The 26,080-nt window shown below is 40.0% G+C and overlaps 1 protein-coding gene across 1 annotated transcript; it reads left to right on the top strand.

Moving 5' to 3' along the window:
- Positions 1–20,287: 20,287 nt before the first annotated feature.
- Positions 20,288–21,040, top strand: LOC125175620 (proline-rich protein 23A-like). The gene has a single exon (XM_047876362.1). The coding sequence runs from the start codon at positions 20,288–20,290 to the stop codon at positions 21,038–21,040; it is 753 nt and encodes a 250-aa protein (XP_047732318.1).
- The last annotated feature ends 5,040 nt before the right edge of the window (positions 21,041–26,080 follow it).

Here is a 26,080-nt window from a genome sequence, read left to right as displayed (position 1 = left end):
ATTTCACTTTAAAAAAAATATCTCAGAGTGCCTGGATGGCTCAGCCAGTTAAGCAACCAACTTCAGTTCAGGTCATGATCTCACAGCTCTTGGGTTCAAGCCCCACATCAGGCTTTCTGCTGTCTGCACAGAGCCCCATTCAGATCTTCTGTCCCCATCTCTCTGCCGCTCCCTTGCTTGTTCTCTCTCTCTTTCTCTCTCCCTCTATCAAAAATAAATAAACTTAAAAAATATTTAAAAATCTCAAAAAAGAATGAGTATCTTTTGGACCATTGAATCCCTCTCCAATATCTGGAACTTATAATAAAAAATGGTGATACTGCTTAATCAATCCCTTTACCCTCCTGTCTCTTAGTATCTAAATTATGTTTTTGTATCCTTTATAATAATCCACTTTCTTCTAATTCACTGATTCTTTCCTTTTCTATTTTCAAAATTATGTTTATGTTCTTTATAAGACACTGTACATTTCAAATACTGCATTTTTCCTTTTCAAGACTTCTAGTTATTTGTTTTTCAAAAAATAGTTTCTCTTTTTCTCTCTGTCCCTCCACTGCTTGCAGTCTCTCTGTTTCTCTCAAAATGAATAAGTAAACTTAATTAACTTTAAAAAGGGGGGTGCCTGGGTGACTCAGTCAGTTAAGCATCTGACTCTCGGTTTTGGCTCAGGTCATGATCTCATGCTTTCATGAGTTCGAGCCCATGTCGAGCTCTGTACTGACCCTGCAGAGTCTGCTTGGGATTCTCTCTGTATATATCTCTCTGCCCCTCCCCTGCATTCACTCTCTCTGTCTCTCTCAAAACAGATAAATAAAATTTAAAAATTACTTAAAAAATATCTATCTGCCCTTATTTCACAACTTTTAATCAATGCAATATAAACTTTCCTTACTTAATGGGTATCTCCTTCTTTATCTCTAGAAGGATTTAAGCCTTCTTATTTTAAGTTCTGTATCAATTAGCTCAATAATTCCATTTCCTTGGACATGAAATCTCCAATTATTTGGCAACCATTAATGAGATTGGTTTCCTCCTGGGGAAAGAAATCTTGTTTTGGGGACACATTTTGAATGGGAATTCATTTTCTCTCCATATTGGAATTTTGCATGTGCTTCATCCTGGCTCTCTAAGATCCAGAACTCAGAGCTAAGCATATGGAGCTTAGCTAATTTGCCACTCGAAAATCATAGGTCTCATCCTCAAGCAATCACACATGACCCAATTTCCTATTTCAGTGCTATAGTGATGCTGGAGTGGACTATCCCTATGCCACTCCATCATGACTGCTGGGCTAACTCAGTTGAATTTCTCTCCAAGAATTACCCTAGGGGCACCTAGGTGGCTCCGTTCATTAAGCGTCCGACTTCAGCCTAGGTCATGATCTTGCAGTTTGTGAGTTTGAGCCCCATGTTGGTCTCTGTGCTGACAGCTCAGAGCCTGGAGCCTGCTTTGGATTCTTTGTCTCCCTCTCTCTCTCTCTGCCCCTCTCCCACTCATTCTCTCTCTCTCTCTCTCTCTCTCTCTCAAAATATAAACATTAAAAAAAAATTTTTTTTAAAGAATTACCCTCAACCTCCGTGGGAAGTCCACTCCAAAGATTATTCAATTAGGGGATGCAAAGGCTGAGTTCACTTGGTTCAAGACAACTCTGAAGGACTATCCCAATTCTAGAGATCTCCATGGGTTGGCTGAGGCTTATGTTGCAATTTCATCCCAGTTCAAGCTCCATCGGCCCAGTCATATTTTCTTTGTTCCCCCAAATTCCTGCATTAAAATCCCCATTGAAGTCTTCCCAAACCAATTCAATACAGCTGGTGCCAGGAGTTATCATAGGAAGCAGCCACTAAAATGGATTTCAGAGCTGAATTATGGAGCATGAGTAGCCTATAGCATGCTACAGCAAAGCAGATAAGATCTTAATCAATGGTGAACTTATTGACATACTGTAGAAAGGAATACACTGGCATTGGCAATATCACAGGCACTTGAGAAATTTGGGGGACAGAGTAATTATAAGAAGTAATATTTATAAACATCATGGAATTAAATGACTACTGCTGGGATGATCCATACATTCATGAAAAGTAGTGAAAGGGGGTACATGCACCCCAATGTTTACGACAGCATTACCAATAATAGCCAAACAATGGAGAGAGCCCAAATGTCTATTGACTGAATGGATAGATAAAGTAGATGTGGTATACATATACAATGGAATATTACTCAGTCATCAAAAAGAATGAAATCTTGCCATTGGTAATGACATGGATGGAGCTAGAGTGTATTATGCTAAGAGAAATAAGTCAGAGAAAGACAAATACCATATGATTTCAGCAATATGTGGAATTTAAGACACAAAACAGATGAACATATGGAAAGGGGAAAAAAGAGGAAGAAAAGGAAGCAAACCATAAAAGACTCTCAACAATAGAGAACAAACTAAGGACTGATGGAGCTAAGTGGGTAGGGAATGAGCAAAATGAATAATGGCTATTAAGGAGGGCACTTGTTACGAAGAGCACTGGGTTTCATATGTAAGAGATGAACCACTAAATTCTACTCCTGAACCCAAAATTATACTATATGTTAACTAGGATTTAAACAAAAGTTTGAGGGCAATCTGGGTGGCTCAGTTGGTTAAGCATCTGACTTTGGCTCAGGTCATGATCTCACAGTTTGTGATTTCGAGCCCTGCATCAGGTTCTGTGCTGACAGCTCAGAGCCTGGAGCCTGGTGTTCTCTCTCTCTCTCTCTCTCTCTCTCTCTCTCTCTCTCAAAACTAATTAAACATTTTTTAAAAATTTTAGTTAGAAAAAAATAAAATAAAATCTATGCAAGAAAAAACAAAAACAAACAAGCAGAATGAAAGCCTGAGGGTGACTAATTACCAATAAAACCTAAATATGAGATTCAAACAGTCTCCTTGGCAGCATACAAATAGACTTTTGTCTCTTGAAGCTAAAGGAGTCATTGGGAGGCCTAAGAATCCAACCCAGGATTTGCTGTGCAGATAATGGAGCACCATAAAAGACTGAATTCCCAAACTAGGCAAGTCTGTAATGGTGAGATCACAGCTTAACTGAGCACGAAGACATTGCCTGGAGACAACCAGACAGATATAAATGAACATTTTAAATTCCCAGATCCCTCTCAAGCCTCTTGAACCACAGAAGTGGCCCACTCCTCTCTGTAAAAAGTTGGCACCTCTCCCTTGCTTAAAATGATGCAGAAGCCTCTGCCTGGCAAGATAACGCACACCAACTTCAAGATCTGCCCTCAAATCTCTTTGCCACCAGACCAGTGACTAAAGTTATATACAATATAATCCCAGTCAGGAAAATGTGAGGCCTGTACATACGGAAAGGGACTGCATATGCCCTGAAAGAGCTACAGAACTCACTCGACATATACCAGCAGGAGCCAAGTATAGGACTAAGGGTGCTGGATATCAGCCTGGATAAGGGAGAGTCTATCAATTTAGAGGCACTCTCTCATGATACAGGATTGAACAATCCTGGCAAAGACCCTGTAAGGCAGTGTTCACAGTTAGGCAGGTGGCTCCTGGAAGCTTGGAGAGAAAATGACATCCCACACAAAGTTAAGTAAAAATACCATAACTGCCAAGGCAGACAGTAGAATAATGGATCAAAAGGTTCAAGCCGTAGAAATGATACAGTGGATATACTACCTAAGGCTGAATAATATGTCAGCTATTATGAAGTCCTTTAGCTCTTGATCGGAAACATTTCTTCCTGTTCTGTGATAACACACCTGTAAATTTAACAGGAAGAGACTTACTTTGCACGTAGAATTGTTATATTATAATCACACCTGAGAAACCTTCTTGAGGTTTCAGAGGACTTCTCTATTCATAACCAGTTGTGTCGTTTCTGAATATACCTTCGCACTCTCCATATTTAATACATACTCAAATAAATATCTTGACACCCAACCTGACCCTCTATGGGCTAGAAATTCTGTTGACATAGGAAAGGTAATGGAAACAGAATCCATTAAGTTCAACTACATTCTACTAAACCACTACCCAAACTTCCCCAACATATCTTGAAGCCAAAGGAAGAACTAAACCTACAGGCAAAGGACTTATATACAAAGGTCTTCTCATACCCTGCCCTTCATAACATTCTCATCCCAATAGAAAAGAAACCAAACAGACAAGGATATAAATTTGTTCAAGACCTCAAAGCCATCAACAAAATAGGTATACCTCACTTCCTGGTAGAAATTAACCCAAATACCATCCTATCACCAACTGCACCTGAAACCACTTGCTTCTCTATAATGGATCTTCACCTTTATTGAGTGTACTTCTAGATCAATACATTTTGCCTTCACCTGGAGAGGACAACAATCTATCTGGACAGTCATGTCTCAGGAGTTCACTAGAGCACCCTCCTATTTTTCCCAGGTCCTCAATCAAGACTTAAAAGATCCAAATTCCCTTGTGATTTGGTTCCAATACAATGTGTAGATAATCTCCTACTTTGTTCAGAGAACAAGGAAGCCTATAAAAGGATTCAATTTACTTGCCCCCCAGCCTTAAAATAAAAGACACATGAAGTTTGAAAAGATAAGTTATAATTTTGCCAAACTACAATCCTGTATTTAGAACATGGCCTATCTTAAGTGGGAAAAAAATTCTCTCCAGACAGGCTAAAGACCATCCAAACATATCCTAGACCCCTCATAAAGAACAATTAAGAATATTCTTGGTTTTAACTGGATATTGCAAACAATGGGTGCCAAATTTTTCTGAAATTGAAACACCCCGTTATGAACTAAGTCCTCAGTAATAAACCCTCACCTTTGTAACCTAAAGAAAGCCATTCAACAGCCTCTTTCTCCAGGCATCTCTAACTACAAAAAGCTCTTGTATCTATTTATGCATAAGCCATCTAGACAAAACCTTGAGATTTTAATTCAACTTGATAAGAACCACCAAAAAACCATTGTTCCAGAAACTGGAAGCAACTAAGATGTCCTTCAACAGGCAGATAGGTAAACAAACTATGATATATGCATACAATGGAATAGTATTCAGTGTGAAAGAAAGAAAGAAAGAAAGAAAGAAAGAAACTAGTCATGAAAAGTCATGGAGGTACCTTAAATGCATATTGCTAATTGAAAGAAGCCAGTCTGAAAGGACTACATAATGTTCTGAAAAAGGAAAAATTATAGAGACAGTAGAAAGATGAGTGATTGCCTAGGTTCAGAGGGAGGGAGGTGGTGAAACACGAGGGATTTGTAGGGTGGTGAAACCATTCTATATATTAATGAATGCATGACATTATGCATTGTCAAAACTCCTAGAACTTTACAATACAGGGTGAACCTTAATTTAAACCATGGACTTGAGTTCATTATAATGTACCAATAGTGGCTTATTAATTGTAATAAGCATTCCATAGTAATGCAAGATGTTAATAATAGTGGAAATTGTGTGGGAGAGGTGTGATTTATGGAAACTCCCTGCTATCTGCTCAATTTTCTGTTAACATAAAACTATTCTAAAGAAAATAAATCTATTACTTTTTTAAAAGGTAAGGAAGAAAAAGATCCATTAGAGAAGTTAACTTCAAGGATAAGATTTTTGGATGAACATACATTAAAAAACAAGTTGATAGCTTCATGACATAAAGGGAAGTAGAACCTGACTCATGTACAATAAATGAGGATTTTGTTAGAAGTCTGTCAGAGGCAAGTTCTAGAGATCACTAAATGTCAATTTTTATCTACTTCAACCTCTAAAAACAAACTACCACAAACACTGGTTATTATAGCCCCACCTTTGATGCACCTGGAAAGGTTTATCCCCTTTATTTTAGGGTGGTAGCTATCATTGAAAAAAATTGAAGATTCTGCTGAACAAGTTCCAGCCTCCCCACTTGATTTTATGGTTTCTCATTCACTACAGATATTACTATTAACAGAACCCACATTTTTCAACCAGCCAATTAATAACCTATAAGATGCCACTACTCTTTCCTTTTCACATCATACATAACTCACCCATGCAATATCCTGAATCCTGCCACTCTCCTCTTCTATTAAAAGAAGAGGAAGCCCATGATTGTTTTACCTCAGTTAGGGAACTCTCTGTGTCTCACTCCAATTCATTAGAGACTCCTATTGATAACCTTGACCTAATATTATTTGTTGATGGATCATACCTCAAAACTGGGACTGTAGGTTATCAAGCAGTATATACTATCACTAATCTAAACTCTCCTTTAGAATATAGTCCTCTGCCTCAGGTAAAATCAGCCCACGTGGCAGAACTTATTGCACTTACAGCAGCTTGTCAATTAGTCAAAGACCAGAAAGTAAATATATACTATAGCAGGCATGCTTTTGGAGTAGTAGATGACTTTGGGACGTGTGGAAGCAAAGGTAATTTCTCACCTCTGCTGGTATCCCCTCAAAAACAGACAAGTTAAGCAACTTTTAAATGCACTCCTATTTCCTAGGGGTGGCTACTAGAAAGGTGGAACCCCATGCAAAAATAGATAATATGCAAACTAACAAAAATGTTCTAGCAGATCACTATGTCAAACAAGCAGCCTTAACCAAAGCTACAGTGGTATAAATCCCTCGGGTGGCTCAAATGAGCCATTAAAGAACATCACAAATAAGTCCCTAAAAAAGGAAGAGTGAAAAAAAATCTAGTTGTCCCTTTCACTCAGATAATCTCTGATGCTCTCAAGACAGATGCTTGATGGCATCAGAGTATTTCATATGGATATTAGCTAAATTTCTCCACAAAACTGCTCATTGGTTACTATCTTAAATCAACAATGGTGGGTAACCTTTAAAAGGGCAAATGATTACAATAGCACCAAAAGGAATAAAATATTTTAAAATTTTTTTTAATGTTTATTTATTTTTGAGACAGAGAGAGACAGAGCACGAATGGCAGAGGGTCAGAGAGAGGGAAACACAGAATCTGAAATAGGTTCCAGGCTCTGAGCTGTCAGCACAGAGCCCGACGCGGGGCTCAAACTCGCAGACTGCCAAATCATGACCCGAGCCGAAGTCGGCCCCTTAACCGACTGAGCCACCCAGGCGCCCCAGGAATAAAATATTTAGTAATAAACCTAATCAAGGAGGCAAAAGACTTGTACACTGAAATCTATCAAACATTGCTAAAAGAAACCAAAGGTAAATGGGAAGGCACCCCATGTTCACATATTGGAAGACTTAATATTGTTAAAATATAATATTACTAAAAACCATCTACAGATTTAATGCAACCCCTATCAAAATACCAACGTTTTTTTCATAAACACAAAAATCCATCCTAAAATGCATATGGAATCTCAAGGGGCCCCAAATAGCCAAAACAATCCTGAAAAAGAAGAATAAATTAGAGTTCTCACATTTCCTGATTGCAAAACTTTATACAAAGCTACAGTAATCAAAAGAGTGTGGCATTGGCATAAAGACAGACATAAGACCAATAGAATACAATAACGAGTCCAGAAATAAACTCTTGCAGATATGGTGTAACGATTTGCAGCAAGAGTGCCAAGACTATTCAATGGAGAAAGGACAGTCTTCTCATCGAACTTTGTTGGGAAAATTGGACATCCACATGTAAAAGAATGAAGTTGGACCTTACTTTATACTACATACAAAAGTAAGTCAAAATGGATAAAAGACTTCAACATAAGACCTAAAACTATAAAACTACTAGATAAAAATATAGGGGAAAGTTTCATGACATTACATTTGATAAATAATTTCTTGGATATGACACCAAGCCCAGGCAGCAGAAGTAAAATAAGCAAATTGGACTACATCAAAAATTAAAACTTGTATGTATCAAAGGACACAACCAATAGAGTGAAAAGGTAACCTATGAAATGGGAGAAAATATTTGCAAAATATCTACATATGTGATGTGATCTTAATATCCAGAATAATAAAGAACTCCTACAACTCAATGGCAAGAAAAAAATCCTAATTTTTATTTATTTTTTTTAATGTTTATTTATTTATTTTGAGAGAGAGAGGGAGCATGAGCAGGGGAGAGGCAGAGAGAGAAGGAAAGAGAATCCCAAGCAGGGTCAGCTGCTTGCAGCTGCGCTGCAAGGTCAGCGCAGAGCCCAACATGGGACTCGAACTCACAAACCTCAAGATCATGACCTAAGCTGAAACCAAGAGTTGGAGGCTTAACCTATGAGCCACCCAGGCACCCCTAGCCTGATTTTTAAATGGCAAAAGACTTGAATAGACATTTCTCCAAATATAATCTATAAATGGCCAACAAGCATATGAAAAGATGTTCAACATCACTAATCATTAGATAAATGCAGATCAAAATTACAGTGAGATGTCACCTCACAGCCGTTAGGATGTTTGCCATTTGAAAGAAAGAAAGAAAGAAAGAAAGAAAGAAAGAAAGAAAGAAAGAAGAAAGTAAGGAAGAAGAGAAGAAGGGAGGGAAGGAAGGAAGAAAGAGAAAGGAAGGAAGGAAGGAAGGAAGGAAGGATGGAAGGGGAAGGGAGGGAGGGAGGGAAGGAAGAAAGAAAAAGGGGTGCCAGGCTTAATTGGTTGAGTGTCCGATTCTTGATTTTGGTTCAGGTCATGATCCCAGAGTTGTGGGATCAAGCCTCATGTCCGGCTCTGCACTGAGTGTGGAGCCTGCTTAAGATTCTCTCTCTCTCTCTCTCTCTCTCTCTCTCTCTCTCTCTCTCTCTCTCTCTGCCTTCCTCTGCCCCTCTGCCCCACTTACTCCCTCTCTCTCTCTCTCAAAAATATAAAATTAAGAAAGAAAGAAAGAGAAAAAGCACAAGTGTAGCCAAGGAGATGGAAAAACTGAAACCACTATGCACTATTGGACATAATGCAAAATGGTGCAGCCATTATGGAAAATAGCATGGCAGTTCCCCAAAAAATTAAAATACAACTACCACATGATTCAGCAATTCTACTTCTAGGTATATAACCATAAGAATTGAAAACAAGTCCTTGAAGGGATATTTGTATACCTATGCTGATAGCAGCATTATTCAAAATAGCCAAAAAGTGGAAGCAACAAAATGTGCACAGAAGGATGAACAGATATACAAAATATGGCAGAAGCATGTGGTAGAATATTATTCAGCCTTAAAAAAGGAATAAAATTTGGGGCCCCTTGGTGGCTCAGTCAGTTAAGCATACGACTTGGGCTCAGGTCATGATCTCATGGTTCATGGGTTCCAGCCCCACATCAGGCTCTGTGCTGACAATTCAAAGCCTGGAGCCTGCTTCACATTCTGTGTCTCCCACTCTCTCTGCCCCTCCCCTGCTCGCGTGCTCTCGCTCTCTCTCTCTCAAAAATAAACATTTTTTAAAAACGAATGAAATTCTAACACACACTATAAACATGGATAAATATTGACGACCTTATGCTAAGTGAAATAATCCAGTCACAAAAGACAAATACCGTATAACTTTACTTATATCAAGTATCTAGAGGACTCAAACTCATAAAAAACAGAAAGTAGAATGGAGGTCTCCAGGAGCTTGTGAGAGGAGGCAATGGGGATTTGTTGTATAAAGGATATAGACTTTCCATTTGGCAAGATAAAAAAGTTCTGGAGATTGGTTACACAACAATATGAATACACTTAATACTATTGAACAGTACACTTAAAAATGGTTAGGGTGGTAACTTTTATGTTGTGTGTATTTTACCTCAGTTTTGTTTAAAAGACACCTGAGGTTTTTTCTAGTTCATGCATCATCTGTCAACAACATAATCCTGGGAACACTATAAAGATGGCACATAGCCAGGAACCAAAGTTTCAATGGGTCTTTGAACACCATCAGATAGATTTTATCCAGCTTCCACCCCCATGAGATATTAATATGTTTTAGTTTTTGTATGTCTACTTTCAGGATGGGTTATATCATTTCCAGTCTGAAAATCTACAGCCCTTATGGTAATTAAAAAGCTGCTTGATGTTGTGTTTCCAACCTGAAGTATACCACATTTTTTATCAATGACCAAGGCATATACTTTATGGGAATCATTATAAAAGAACTCTGGGAATGCCTGGGTGGCTCAGCCGGTTGAGTGTCCAACTTTGGCTCAGGTCACAATCTCACAGTTTGTGGGTTCGAGCCCTGCATAGGGCTCTGTGCTGATAGCTCGGAGCCTGGAGCCTGCTTCTGATTCTGTATCTCCCTCTCTCTCTGCCCCTTCCCTGCTCACTCTCTGTCTCTCTCTGTCTCTCTGTCTCTGTCTGTGTGTGTGTCTCTCTCTCTCAGTGATAAATAAACATTTAAAATTTTTTAAATATAAAAATAAATAAGAGATCTCTGGAAGGCATTGCCTCTTACTCAAAAACTATACTGTCCTTACCACCCACAATCTCCTAGAAAGATTAACAGTAGCAATGGCATCCTTAAAATAAAATTAGCAAAACCTTAAGAAACCCTTACACTCCCTTGGCCAAGTGTATTACTACTAACTCTTATGAGGCCATACACTCCACTCCCTTGGGGACACATTGGTTATCTCCCTATGAATGGGTAACTGGAAAGCCCATGCATTTAGAGATTTACCTCCAATACTAGAATCTGCCCTATTATATGTAGACATGGCAAAATATTGCAGGAGACTCATATATTATACCCAGTCCAATCACCAACAAGGGAAGTCCACATTCCAACCATATCTTCCTAAAAAGCCTCTTCGTGATTTTTGGTTAGGAGATTTCATCTACTGGAAGAGATATCAAAGAAAAACTACTCTTGAACCTCATTGGAAGAGACCCTATTAGATACTGTTAACAATAAATAACAGCAGTGAAACTCCAGGGAATCAATCCTTGTGTTCACATTTCACAACCAAAAAGCAACTCAGAATTCCATAAAATGTAAAGTCTCTAAGGGACATCAAATTGAGTATTCTCAGAGATCCTGTAGAAAAGCCCATCTTTAGAACCAAACGGCTAAGGAGTGACATCAGCAAGAAGGCAGAATAGGAAGTCCCCAACACTCTTCTCCTCATAGAAACAATGATTTGACAGTCATTAATGACCTTGCAGGCCAGTAACGAATGGGATGCTTTATTCAAAGTACTTAAAGAAAAAACTGCCAACCAAGAATATGATACCTGGCAAAACTGTCCTTTAAAAATCAATGATTAAAAATTTTTAATTAAAATAATTAAAAATAAAAATCAAAGGGGTGCCTGGGTGGCTCAGTTGGTTAAGTGTCCAACTTTGGCTCAGGTCATGATCTCAAGGTTCATGAATTCCAGCCCCATGTCGGGCTCTGTGCTGTCAGCTCAGAGCCTGGAGCCTGCTTCAGATTCTGTGTCTCCCTCTCTCTCTCTCCCTCCCTTGCTCATGCTCTGTCTCTTTCTCTCAAAAATAAATAAACATTAAAAATTTTTAAATAATAAATAAATAAAAATCAAAGCTAGAAAAGATTTTTCCAGGGGCTCCTGGGTGGCTCAGTTGGTTAGGTGTCCGACTTGGGCTCAGGTCATAATCTCACATTTTGGTTTGTGAATTTGGGCCTCATATTGGACTCTCTGCTGTCAGTGCAGAGCCTACTTGAGATCTTCTGTCCCCCTCTCTCTCTGCTCCTCCCCCACTCACATGCACACTGTCTCTCTCAAAAATAAATAAACATTTAAAAAAAGGAAAGAGTTTCCCAAGCAAAAACGGAGGGAGTTCACCAACATTGGACTTGCCTTAGAAGAAACCCTAAAGGAAGTTTTTCAAGTTGAAATGAAAAGATCTAAACAACAACATAAAAGCCTATGGAAGTATAAATCTCACTGATAAAGGTGAATATAAGGACAAACAGAAGATTGTAATAATGTAATAGTGGTGCATAAATCACTTTAACAGTAGTATATAAATTAGAAGACAAAAACAGTAAGGATAACAATAACCACAAAAATATGTTACTAGAAACACAATATAGAGAAAAGTAAAATCTGTCATCAATTACATAAAGTACAGTGGGGGGAGTAAAGTATAGAGTTTCTGCAAACAATTGAAGTTAAGGTGTTATCAGCTTTTAAAAGATTGCTATGGGGTGTCTGGGTGGCTCAGTCATTTAAGCATCTGACTCTTGATTTCAGCTCAGGTCAGGATTTCAAAGTTCATGGGATCAAGCCCTGCATTGGGCTCTGTGCTGACGCTGCAGAGCCTGCTTGGGATTCTCTCTCTCTCTCAATAAATAAAGAAACATTTTTTTAAAAGATTGCTATAACTACAAAATGTTCAATGCAAACCCCATGGCAATCACACACCAAAAAAAAAAAAAAAAGTACAGTAGATACACAAAAGGTAAAGAGAAAAGAATCAAAACACACCACTAAAAAAAAAATCAAACCATGAAGAAAGAGAACAATGGGAGAGAGGAACAAGAGAACTACAAAAAAGACAAAACAATTAACAAAACATCAGTAGTAAGTCTTTACCATCAGTAATTACTTTAAATATAAATGGAGTAAACTCCCCAGTCAAAAGACATACTGAATGGATAAGAGGACAAAATTCAATTATATGTTGTCTACAAGAGACCCACTTTAGATTTAAGGAAACACAAAGGTTGAAAGTGAAAGGGTAAGAAAGTCCATGCAAATGATAACCAAAAGAGAGCATACCAAAACTTAAGGGATGCAGCAAAAGTAGTATCAAGAAAGAAGTTTGCAGCAATAAACACCTACATTAAAAAAGAAGAAAAATCTCAAAGAAATCAACCTAACCTTGTACTTCAAAGAACTAGAAAAAGAAGAGCAAATCCCAAAGTTAGAAGAAGGAAGCAAATAGTAAAGATTAGAGCAAAAGTAAGCCAAATAGAGAATAGAAATCAATAGAAAAATCAACAAAACTAACACTTGGTTTTGTTTGGAAAAAATAAGCAAAATAAACAAACCCTTAGCTTGACCAGGAAAAAAAGAGAGAGAAGAGGGGTGCCTTGGTGGCTCAGTCAGTTACATGTCCAACTTCGGCTCAGATCACGGTCTCACAGTTCATGGGTTTGAGCCTACTTCAGATTCTGTGTCTCCCTCTCTCTCTGCCCCTCCCCCACTCATTCTCTCTCTCTCGCTCTCTCTCCCTCAAAAAATAAATAAACATTTAAAAAAGACAGAAATTTCAAATAAAATCATAAACGAAAGAGGATACATTACGTAGATAACTAAGAAATAAAAAGAATTTTAAGGAATTATCATGAACAATTATACACCAATCCATTGGATAACCTAGAAGAAGCCAATAAATTCCCTGAAACCTACAACCTACTAAAACTGGAACAAGAAGAAATAGAACACCTTAACAGACCAATAACAAATAAGGAGATTGAATCAATAATTAAAAACCTCCTAACAAAGAAAAGCCCAGGACTAGATGGCTTCACTGGTAAATTCTACCAAACATTCAAAGAAGTATTAACACCAATCCTTTTTAAACTCTTCCAAAAAATAGAAGACGAGGGAATTCCAAAGCCATTTTATGAGGCCACTATCACCTTCATACTAAATCCAGACAAACACACCACAAGAAAAGAAATACTAGAAAATCAAATTCATCAACACGTTAAAAGGATTAAGTATCAGGACCAAGTAGGATTTGTCCCTGGGATGCAAAGATGATTTAACATATACAAATCAATCAAGGTCATACACCACATTAACAGAATGAAAGATTTAAAACCATGTGATCTTCTCAATAAATGCAGGAAAAGCATTTGAAAAAATTTAATATCCATTCATGATACAAACTCTCAACAAAATAGATACAAAAGGAAGTTACCTTACCACAATAAAGACACAATTGACAATCTCACAACTGACATCATGGTCAATGAGCAAAAACCGAAAATCTTTCTTATAAGATCTGGTACAATACAAGAATACCCACTCTCACCACTTCAATTCAACATAGTACAACAACATATGACTATCAACATAGAGCACTTAAACTAGAAAAAGAATTTACACACGCAAACACACACCTACACACACAAACACTATAATTTGTGCCCTCCTATATGCCAGAGAATAAAGAATCAGCAGTTAATCAGCCTCAAGTCCCAGCCTAAGACAATTTTATTTCCATAAGTAGTGACTTCTATTTCTCCAGAGCATCACACCCTACACATAAAGAAATACCTGAAGGGGCGCCTGGGTGGCGCAGTCGGTTAGGCGTCCGACTTCAGCCAGGTCACGATCTCGCAGTCCGTGAGTTTGAGCCCCACGTCAGGCTCTGGGCTGATGGCTCGGAGCCTGGAGCCTGTTTCCGATTCTGTGTCTCCCTCTCTCTCTGCCCCTCCCCCGTTCATGCTCTGTCTCTCTCTGTCCCAAAAATAAAATTAAAAAAAAAAAAAAACGTTGAAAAAAAAAGAAATACCAGAAGACAACCACTTTGGTCTATAAGAGCCAAAAAAAAAAAAAAAAAAAAAAAAAATCCCCAGAATCAAAACAGGTAAAAGTTTTGGATACATTTTTAAAATATTCCTATAATTTATCATAAAAGAGCACAGCCATAAAAATAATTAAAAGAGGGGAGCTTGGGTAGCTCAGTTGGTTAAGTATCTGAATTTTTATTTCGGCTCAGGTCATGATCTCACAATCGTGGGATCAAGCCCTGCATTGGGCTCTCCGCTGACAGCACAGAGCCTGCTTGGGATTCTGTCTCTCTCTCTCTCCCCCCCTCCCCTGCTCATTCTCTCTCTCTCTCTCTCTCTCTCTCTCTCTCTCTCTCCTTCCCTCCCTCCCTCCTTTGCTCATTCTCTCTCTCTCTCCCTGCCTCTCAATAAATAAACTTTTAAAACTAAGAAGAAGGATGAGGAGGAGAAGGAAGAGGAGGAGGAGGAGTTATTTGAGGAAAGGACGTTATTTGAGGAAAGGAATTCCAGAGGGAGGAAATAGAGAAAATGGAATGGAGGGCAATATTTGAAGAGCTTCATAATGAATAAGAATGCTCATGGTGTGAGTGGCTGGCTCAGTCAGTGGAGCATGTGTTTTTTGATCTTGGTGTTGTGAGTTTGATTCCCATGTTGAGTGTAGAAATTACTTAAAATAAAATTCTTTTAAAAAATGCTGATAATTGATGAAAGAAAAAAATCACTTATATATTTGTATATATTGTTGAGTGTCCACTATGCAGCTGACAGTGTTCCAAAACTGAGGATATAGCAAAAAGCAAAACAGGTAAAAATCACTGTCACCATAAGCTTACACTCTGGTGAAGATAATACAGAGGGTAAACAAGATAAATAAAGAAAATGCACGCCATGTTAAATACTGGTATGTGCAAACAATTTACGGGAAGTAGAAGGTCAGAGATTACCATTTTAGACAGTGTACTCAGGGAAAGCCTCAGAAATGGAGCATTTTCAGTAAAGTCTGAAAGAAATCAGGAACCATGCAGATAGATAGGTAGGAGAAAGTGACTGAAAAGTTTGTGAGTATGCCTGCCCATTTCTAGGAGAAGCATAGAGTCAGCCAGAGAGCTGTAACCGAAGGAACAAGTGGGAGAATCACAGGAAATACACTTTGATGTGATGGGGGTAGGAAGTCCAGATCACACAGAGAGAGCTCTGCAAACCCATATAAAAATATTGGCTCTGACTCTGAGTGAAAGTGGAAGAGTCTGACATGGTCTGACTTACTGTTTAATAGAATCACTCTAGCTCATGTGTGGAGACTAGCCTGAAAAGAAACAAAGAAAAGATGTAAGGATGGGGTGCCTGGCAGTCTCAGTCAGTACAACGTGCGACCCATGGTCTCCAGTCAAGAGCTCCAGCCCCACACTGGGCATAGAGATTACTTTAAAAAAAACAAAGATGCAAGGAGACCACTTAGGAGGCTTCCACAGTAATTCACTAAAGGGATGAAGATGACAGCAGGAGGTAGCAGGAAGGATGGTAAAAATGGCTACGGCCCAGAATATCCAGGTAGAATGCATGTGATACATGAAAGAAAGATTCTCAAGGATAATTTCAAGTTTTTGGCTTGAGCAACAGAAAGGAATTGCCAGTTACTGGGATGGAGAACATTTTGAAAAGATCAGGTTTGGGGAAATACAAGGAGCTCAAATTTGGACCTGAGGTTTGGACTGCCTATTATTAGACTGACATACATAAAATTGGCAATATACAACCATTCTGACCTACAAAAATGAAAATTGCACATGGCTCAACTTAATAGATATCCAGGAGAAAATGCTGACAATGCAGTTGGATGTTGGTGATAAAAGTACAGAAGAGGGACTCATGTTTGGGGGTCATGAACATACAGATGGCATTTAAAGGAAGGCAATGCAGGTTAACAGAAAAAAGATAAGGCCAAGAAAGGGGTCCTGGGATATTCCCACCTTCAGAATGAGGAGCAAACAGCTAAGGAAACTTGAGAAGAAGCCAGAGACAGACTGGGAAAGTAAAAAGTCTTGGATGCCAAGGGGGGAAATGTTTAAAGGAAAGAGTGACGGTGGCAAGTGTTGCTCATAACTCAAGAGAAGAACTGACAATTAACCACAGGATTTCATAATGTGGGGATCATTAATGACCTTAATGAGAGCGCTTATAAATGACTGGCCTGGGAAGACGTCTGATTAGAGCGCGTTCAAGAGCGAGTGAAACATGGAAAATTAGAGAATGCAAATATAGTTGACTAATTTGAGCGTTTTGGTGTATGAGGAGGGAGAAAATTAATGTCGAAATTGGAAGACAGGGGCAGCTGGGTGGCTTGGAAGGTTATGCTTCCAACTTCAGCTCAGGTCTTGATCTCATAGTTTGTGAGTTCGAGCCCCAAGTTGGGCTCTGTGCTGACAGCTCAGAGCCTGGACCCTGCATTGGATTCTGTGTCTCCCTCTCTCTGCCCCTCCCTCTCTCTGCCCCTCCCCTGTTCATTCTCTCTCTCTCTCTCTCTCTCTCTCTCTCTCTCTCTCTGTCTGTCTCTTTCAAAAATAAATAAACATTAAAAAAAGAAGAAGAAATTGGAAGAGAAAGTCACGTCAGCAGAGTTTTTGTTGAAGATGGAAAATTTTACCTCTCAATTATATATTAAAGATACTTAATTGATGGAGGTAGTAAAATTTGTTCTGGACAGAGAGAAGGGGATTCTAGACCGATGTTCTTGAAGAGCCAAAATGAGAGGAGATGAACTGCACAAATGGAGGGAGTAGACTTTGCTAGAAGCACAGACATTTCATCTATAGGAAGAGGACAAAAGGCACAACATATAATCCCAATTAAGCTTAATGAGATGTGATTATGGGAATTTGGGGAAATATTTTTTTATTGTTTCTATTGTCTCAGTGAAAAAGAAAAAGGTGACCATCTAGGTGAGAAAATAAGGGATGAGGTATCAGAGGTTTGAAGAGAGAAGAAAGTATGCAGTGTTCATCTGAAAGAATGAAAAAATGAATGAAACATATTAAGATCACTGCGCAGCAATTAGTAGCCTACTTGAGGTTGGTGATCATGAATTTAAAGTAAGACTAGTCAGTGGGGTTGAGTGTTTTCCTCCAGCCCCCCTCAGCTGCACAAATGCAGCCACAAAATACCAAATATATTAACCAACAAAGCAGGAAACAAGAAAGGGAGAAAAAAGATATAAACATGACAATGATTATGATGACTGCCCATGGAATTTAAGTTCTAGGTAAGGAGGGAAGTAAGGACCTGATGGTGTCTGTTTCAGTGAAAAGGTGGTAGGATTGATGGATTTCATCAGAGGGATGGAAGGACCAATAGAGTTTGGATATTTGAAGGACTAAGCTAAAAAGTTAGGAGGTGGTGCTCTGAGAATAAAATGTTTCAAATTGTGATTATGGAAGGGCTACAATTTGGAGTAAAGGCAAGGTCAAGAGTATGAGTCAATGAGGAAAGAGGACAACATTTTTGAAGGGAAAAAGAAGTCAGAAGCCAACATTTGGAGGGGCGGGGGGGGGGGAGAAGAATCCATGAGAATATTAAAATCACCACACATTACACCGAAGATAGAGTGAATGAGGATTGTAATGGATGAAGCACTAAAGTCTTCAGACCGTAACAGAGATTTGTGCAACACATACATTTGATAAATGGTGGGTATACAGTATGTCTGAAACCCAAGTTTTTTAAACAATATTTTGATTATTTACAGATTGTGATAATACCATGAAGGTCATAAAGAGAGTGATGAGATAAAGTGAATGGAGAAAGCCATTTCAAACAAAACAGTCAGCAATGGCCTTTTTCTGAAGGTGCTATCTGGGTTGGTGTTTGACAAGGAAGGTACCAGCACTGCATAAAGCTGAAGGAAGTGCTGAAACCCATTTTTTTTAATAAAAAAAAAAAAAGATAGGAACATTTCAAAGAAGAAAATAAAAGAATGGCCAAGAAGCGTATGAAAAAAATAATCAACCTTGACTGGCAATCAGAAATGAAGAATGTAAACACAATGAGAGTATTTTACTACACCAGGTTGGAAAAGATTTAGAGTCTGGCAGTAAGAAATGTTTAGGGGGCGCTTGGGTGCTTGGGTGGCTCAGTGGTTAAGCCTCTGACGCTTGATTTCAGTTCAGGTCATAAACTCACAGTTTGTAAGATCCAGCCTCACCCCAGGCTCTGTGCAGACAGAGCAGAGCCTGCTTGGGATTCTCTCTCCCTCTCTCTGCCCCTCCCCCACCCGTGCATGTGGGTTCTCTCTCTCTCTCTCTCTCTCTCTCTCTCTCTCTCTCTCTCAAAATAAATAAACATTTTTAAAGAAAGCTCTGCAAGGATGTAGTGAAATAGAAACAGACTTTGCTCGGGAGTGTGATCTATGGAAAATATTTGGGGGGAAAAAAGAGAGGGAAGTATTACCTATTAATCTGACAAGACACACATAATACCAGTTAGTTATCCACTCCTAGGTATATACAATAAACACATGAGTAAAGAGTCCATGATCTAAAACCCAGTAACTCTGCATTTGATTCCCACATCTAACCCAAATTAGGTATTTAATTTTGGATAACTTAGCTGACCAATCCCAGTGTCAGCTATTGTGAAGACTGAAAAGATCATTTGTTTTAAATAGGGCAGGAGGAAACTTTTGGATGTGGTAGATATGTTTATGGCATTGATAGTGTGATAGTTTCGTGGGTGTTCACTTCGCCCAAATTCAAGTTGTATACATTAAGTACATACAGCTTTTTATACGCCAATCATACCTCATTAAAGTGCTGGGTTTTCTTTGGTTTTGTTAGAAAAAGATCACTTTTTAAACACTCAGTACAATGGTGAAAATGTCATAATAATTTCTCAAACAACGATTTAATTATATTATTTTTTATTTTTATTGATATTAATAATAATTTTACAACAGCCTTAACCTTCAGGAAGAACCTGCCACAAATATTTTACTTTCGTATTGAAAAAGAAGTTTTTCGGGGCTCCTGGGTGGCTCAGTCGGTTAAGCGTCCTACTTCGGCTCAGGTCATGATCTCATAGTTTGTGAGTTCAAGTCCTGCCTTGGGCTCTGCGCTGACAGCTCAGAGCCTGGAGCCTTTTTCGGATTCTGTGTCTCCCTCTCTCTCTGCCCCTCCCCTACTCACACTACTCTCTCTCTCTCTCTCTCTCTCTCTCTCTCTCAAAAATAAATGAACATTAAAAAAAAAATTTAAAGAAGTTTTTCTAAAGAGAAATCAGTATTTTCCATTTACTCCTGAAATGATAGACCAAGCCCTAAAGAAATTTTATGGAGCATTTGGGTTAAGTCCATTTTATGGGGGGGGGGGATGGGGAAGTGATCTGTTTGAGTGGTCTTTTCTCTACAATGGATAAAATCACAGGAAAACATTGGTCCTAGAGGGGAACAATATTTGTAGTTCTATTACCAGTATATCTTTCTTTTTTTCTAATAATGAGTCACACAAGTGTTCTCCCCCTTAAAGTCCTATAAAAGTATGTTCTTACCCCCTTCCTCGGATATTGGGCTGCACCGATCTCTACGGGGCGGAGCCTCGGAAGGGGCGGGGCTTAGTGTGACAGAAAAAGACTGGTTTCGCCCTGGCACCTGCCATATCAAGGCTCAAGGCGGTCAGCGAGAGGAGCTTGGGATACGAATGCCTGAGGCCGATCCCTGCGCCACCAGAACCTGGACAGAGGGTCTCCCGGGAGGCGCCCCCAGAACTCCCGGGCACTCACTCTGCGTCGCGCCGTACCGCGCCCCGCCGCGCCCCGCAGCCTCACCTGTCACTGCGTGCAGGACCCAGCCCCTCACGCCCTCCGCCAGGGCCCCCCCCCCCCCCCCCCCGGCAGCGCCACCCGCAGCGTCGTCCAGGTCATGGGCAGCCGGCCCCGCAGCCCCAGCGCCTACCCTGCGCCCTGTCCCGGACCATCGACCGGAGGACCCGGCCCCGCCAAGCGCAGCCGAACCGAGGAGTTTGCAGGCCTGGAAGGCCTGGAGGGGCCCCCGGCCGCCGGCGCCCTCACCTCGGTGGTGGTCCTGGCCACGGGATGTGCCCTGCAGATGTCCCTGGACGACGTCGACCTGGTGCTGGAGCCCGAGCCAACGTCGGTCCTGCAAGTGTCTGTCGGAGAGCTCACCCTGCTGCTGGTCCCCGAGGCCCTCCTGCGCTCAGGAGAGCAGGGCCACTCGCTTGTCGGCCTGGAACCCGGCGCTTTCCTGGGCGCACCCGGGCACGACGTCGCCGTCGAGCAAGGATTCTTCCGCGCATCTGTCCCACAGATGGCCCCCCAAGAAGAGGCCTACGAGGAAGACGCGGACCCCGCGTTCCTGCCCCCTCGGATGGACCCTGCAGCCGGCTCCGTCGCTGGGCTCCGCCCCTGCGCGGGAAGCGTGACCAACCCCCACCCTGTGGGCCAGGTACCAGAGCCCCGGTCTTGGGCCCCCACTCCTAGTCCAGAGAGACGCTCTTCTTTCCGCTACTTCAACCTGGACGTCCACCTTCTGGAGCCCTTCCCCAACTCGCCACTCCAACCTCTACCTCCCTCTCCGAGTCCAGGTCCCCACGCGCGCCCCCAGCGCCCTCCGGGTCCTTCTCGCAAGGCCCGGAGACGCCTGTTCCAGGAATGAATTGCCCGCGCTCCCTGTGCGCACCCCCCCCCCCCCCCCCCCCGCCACACACACACGATTCTGGCAACCCGCCTGGAGGCCTTATGGCATTCCCAGCACCCTGTGCACTGGATATTCCGCAACCTGGAAACTGTGCACCTCAGGTACAAGCAATTCCTTTTTCCGTGCAGACTGGCCATCGTAGCAGATGAAGATGTCAGAAAGAGAAAGGATTCTGGATCTTATCTTTGAAGTCGAAAATCTGCCCAGAGATACCAATGTGTTTTCAGAACTCTGGGCTTCTTTACAAGAAAGACCCCTCCATTCCCCCTCGTTTTACGTCAGTTATTTTCTGTCTAACTCTACTCTTTCTCCAGCACTATACCGTTGGTCTCCTGGTTCTGCCCAAATCAAGAAATCACTGGACTTCTCATGTTGTGAGATTTAGCCATGGCTTTTCAATTTCTTGGTGTTTCCACCTGCTTTCCTCGAAAACTGCAAAATAGTATGATGGTTACCATACATAATAGTATAATGTTTGTTCATAGCTACATGTCAACCGCCTGAAGTTCTCTTCCAATCAGTTCCCTTTTCGTTGTGAGTAAATCTTAGATCTTATCAGATGTTTTCAGCATGCATTGGGATATGTATTTCTCTTTTAAATCTAGTGATCAGTAATTTCAAGCAATAGACTGTTGTAAAATGTTTGCATTCCTGCTATTCCACATAGTTTTATACCTTTCCAATTCTACCCTGAGTTTTTCTTATGTAAATCAAATTTTTAATTTTTTTAAATTAATGTATTACCATATTTGTTTCATCTATTTATAAAATAAAGTACTACTGGTAATGCTGAAGTTAACAAAATGACTTTTTTGAGAGTGTGTGTGTGTGCGTGCGCGCGCGTACGTGCGCGCGCGCGCATGCGCCTGCGCAGGGGGAAGAGATTAGAGGAAGATGGAGAGAGAGAATCTTAAGGAGGCTCCACCTACAGCAGGGAGCCTGAGGGAGGGGCTAGATCTCAAGATCCTGAGATCTAGACCTCAGCCAGAAATCAAGAGTCTGAATGCTTAACTGAATGAGCCACTCAAGGTCCCCATTTCATTTTTAAAGAACATCAATACTCTTTCAGTTTGCCAACATGCCTTATTAATTCTTCTGTCCCCTTTTATTCTCCTACTACATTCTCAATTCTAGCCTCAATTTTCTTCTTGCTAAAGAATATCCTTTAATAGTTCTTTCCACTAGATCCTATGTGTAGTAAAACTATCTTGGTTTTGTAAGTCTGAACATGCTTATGTGTAGTAAACTCTATTAGTCTTACATGTCCGAAAATGTTATAGTACACATTCATTCTTAATTCTAAAGTGATATTTAACTACTTTGAATATATTAGTTCATTGTTCTGCCTTTTTTGTTGCCATTGTAGGCAAGAAGTCTTCTGCCAATCAAATGGTTATTTTTTATATTTGATTCTGCTGTTCATTTTAGCATATTTTTAAATGTTTTCTTTCCTGCTGGTGTCCTACAGTTTTACTGTAATATCTGTGGGGTATATTCTATTTTTATTTGGCTTGATGAAATTTGATTAACTATCATTATGGGAAATTTTCTCTTGCCTGGAATCCCACAAAATCTTGGACTCTATCTCTTGAAATATCCCATATATCCTTCTGTATGGAAATCTAATCAGATATATAATGGCATCACTCAATCTCCCATGATTCTTAACATATTTAGAGTGTGTCAATTTCATATTTCTTTATTCTTTAATCTAATTAACTGATCTTTTTTTTCAACAGCATCCAGTGTTCTGTTTATACATCTGCAAGAAAGTTCTCATTTCAAAGACTACATTTTTTTCTTTTAAAGATTTTTACTTCCTTTCCATTTCAACACTTCCCCGTTTGGTATCATAAACTTTTGTTTTTATTTCATAGATGGTATTCCATCTTTTATATTCTAAAAATTTTTAACATTAATTTAAAACTCAATTAATTCAATTCCCTCACAGGTGGAATCTCCTATTTGCTTTTAATCATGTGAGATTGCCTTGTGTTCTGGGTAATTTTCACTGGCGGGCACATTTCAAGTGGAAATTCATCTTCTGTATCCCACAGTTAGAATTTTTAGTTTCTACTTCCTGGTGGACCATAACTCAGAACCAAGGATTGTGGGACTCTTATAACTTGTCTCCCTAGATTTTAGTTTCAGTACCACAAATACATCAAAATATCAGCTGTCCATTCAGAGATTGGATTTTCTACTGTATGTCTGGCCCCTGGAGACTTGAATCTTTCTTTTAAAAGTTGATATATCTATTTAATATGGTTTAATACTTCCTTTCAGTGCTCTCTGCCTCCAGTAGAAGGAACCCCCCTATTCTACCATTTTGTCCACAATTCCCACCACAATCATGCCTCCTCCCACCCCCATAACACAGAAATTAATCAGTCACAAGTCCTAGCCTAAACTCCTGATTATTCTAAAGACAGAAGATGCCCTTGTTTGCAAAACTAAGTCTTCTATTGCATGACTCTCCTCATCTACACTAGGAAAAACTGAGGGCATCCATTTTCAACAGGATGTGAGCCAAATAGTCCAAAAATCCTCAAGAACAACACTACTAAAACTGGTGGATAAAAATTATTTTAATATTTTTAAAATCATATCACAGCTTGTAAAAGAAACTGTAAGAGAGGGGCTCTGTCAGTTGAGCATCCAACTCTTGATTTCAGCCCATGTCATGATCTCATGGTTCGTGGAGCCCCACATCAGGCTCTGTGCTGACAGTGAGGAGTCTGCTTGGGATTCTCTCTCTCCCTCTCTGTCTTCTCTTTGCCCCTCCCCAACCCCTGCTCGCTCGCTTGCTCTCTCTCTCTCTCTCTCTCTCTCTCTCTCTGTCAAAATAAATAAATAAACATTTTAAAATGTAAGAGAAATCCTCAAAGCAAAAAATAGATGACATATCACAAATCCAGAGAGGAAAATGGGTGCTGAAACAAGAGGGTACACAGGGGTACCTAACATCCTATGGTGACCTAAAGCTTTGGTGTTAATGGCCCGTTTATAAAGGATATAAAATAAAGTTCAGTAGTAGCATAGCCCTGAAAAAAGCTCCAGGCTTTCAGAATGTGATGCCTCCAATAGGTAATCTAACAAGCAAAAGGGGGCGGGGGGAATACATAATAAAAAAGGAGATGGGATTTAAATGTATTTGTCTCAGCTTTGGCTCCAGGTAGAATGAAACACAATCCACTGAGGGGTGGAAGGACCCAAGTTTAAAAAGTTCTCTGGTAGGGGTGCCTGGGTGGCTCAGTCAGTTAAAGCTAAGCATCCAACTTCGGTTCAGGTCATGATCTTGGTTTGAGCCTCGCATGGAGCTCTGTGCTGACAACTCAGAGCCTGGAGCCCACTTCAGATTCTGTGTCTCCCTCTCTCTTCCCCTCCCCCACTCGCACTCTGTCTCTATGTCTCTCCAAAATAAATAAACATTTAAAAAAATGTTCTCTGGTAGATGGTGAACCTGGCAATAGTAAAACAAATGTTCTCGAAGAAGAATACACCTTATTCTCAGACATAACCCTCCAGTGATTCTAAACTCATAATTCAAATCAAAGAACATGTAAGAAAACAAACCACTATAAGTGAGAATAAATGACATACATCCAAAACAAGAAAAAAGAGAATCAGTTCTTCACATCATAGATGTTCATTAATTATCAGATATAAAAATATTTTTCAATAAATTTAATTTGACTGGGTACATAAAAAAGGGCAACAGAAGTGTAGCTGAGAAAAAAATACCAAAAGATATGGCAGCTTTAAAAAAAGAACTAAAGAAAACTTCTAAGGATTAAATATGTAAACCTGGAAGTAAGAAATACAATAAATGGGTTAAGCAACAATGTAGACAGAATTGAAAATGGAAATACTGGACTAGATAAATCATCCATAAAACTAAAGACAGTAAAAACATAAGATATGAAAGGGAGACTAAGAAACATTGTCAGAAAGGGAGCAGTTCTGGGGTGCCTAGGTGACTCAGTCAGTTAAGCGTCCAACTCTTGATTTCAGCTCAGGTTATGATCTCATGATCAGTCAAGAGATCGAGCCCCACATCAGACTCTGAGCTGATAGCGCAGAATCTTTTTGGGATTCTCTCTCTCCTTCTCTCTCTGCCCCTCCCCCTGCTTGTGCTCTCTCTCTCTCTTTCTCTCTCTCTCTCAAAATAAATAGTTTTTAAAAAGAAAAGAAAAGGAGCAGCTCTACATGATTGTTGGAGATAGAGAGGGAGAACACAGAGAATAGGGAAGTACCATTATTCACAGAGATAATGAATGAGAATTCTCCAGATGTGATGATAGAAGAAAATCATTCATTCATTCATTCATTTATTCATTCATTCAACAAATATGTACTAAGTGTTAGGTATGTACCAGGCATTTTCCAAACTCTGAGAATACAGAGAATACAGAGAATAAAACAGTTAAAAAATCACTATTTTCAGGGCACCTGGGTGGCTCAGTCGGTTGAGCATCTGACTTCAGCCCAGGTCATGATCTCCCAGTTCATGGGTTCAAGCCCCGTGTCAGGCTCTGTGTTGAACACTCAGAGCCTGTAGCCTGCTTTGGATTCTGTGTCCCCCTCTCTCTCTGCCCCTCCCCCACTCATGCTCACTCTGTCTCTGTCTCTCAAAAGTGAATAAATCACTATCTTCATGGAGCGGTGCCTGGGTGGCTCACTCAGTTAAGTGTCCGACTCTTGGTTTCTGCTCAGGTCATGATCTCAGGGTTCATGGGATCAACCCCGCATCTGGCTTTGCACTGCAGTGCAGAGCCTACTTGGGATTCTCTGTCACCCTCTCTCTCTGCCCCTCCCCCAGTCACGCTGTCTCCATCTCTCTCAGAAGAAATAAACTTAAAAAGAAATTTTTTTAAAAAATCACTGTCTTCATGGAATACAATTCACACAAGAAATAATGCTGCCTTACATTAAAGTAGTCCATAGTCATAAGAGGAGAGGTATGAAGCAGTGTGTAGTTGGTTGGATATATTTTAA

This window comes from Prionailurus viverrinus, chromosome C2, assembly GCF_022837055.1.
Source record: "Prionailurus viverrinus isolate Anna chromosome C2, UM_Priviv_1.0, whole genome shotgun sequence".
In the NCBI taxonomy this organism is placed as follows: Eukaryota; Metazoa; Chordata; class Mammalia; order Carnivora; family Felidae; genus Prionailurus; species Prionailurus viverrinus.
This window is presented reverse-complemented; position numbering and strand designations above follow the sequence as displayed.

Coding starts and splice junctions, on each gene's coding strand:
- LOC125175620 (XM_047876362.1), top strand. CDS start 20,288: ATGGGCAGCCGGCCCCGCAGCCCCAGCGCCTACCCTGCGCCCTGTCCC.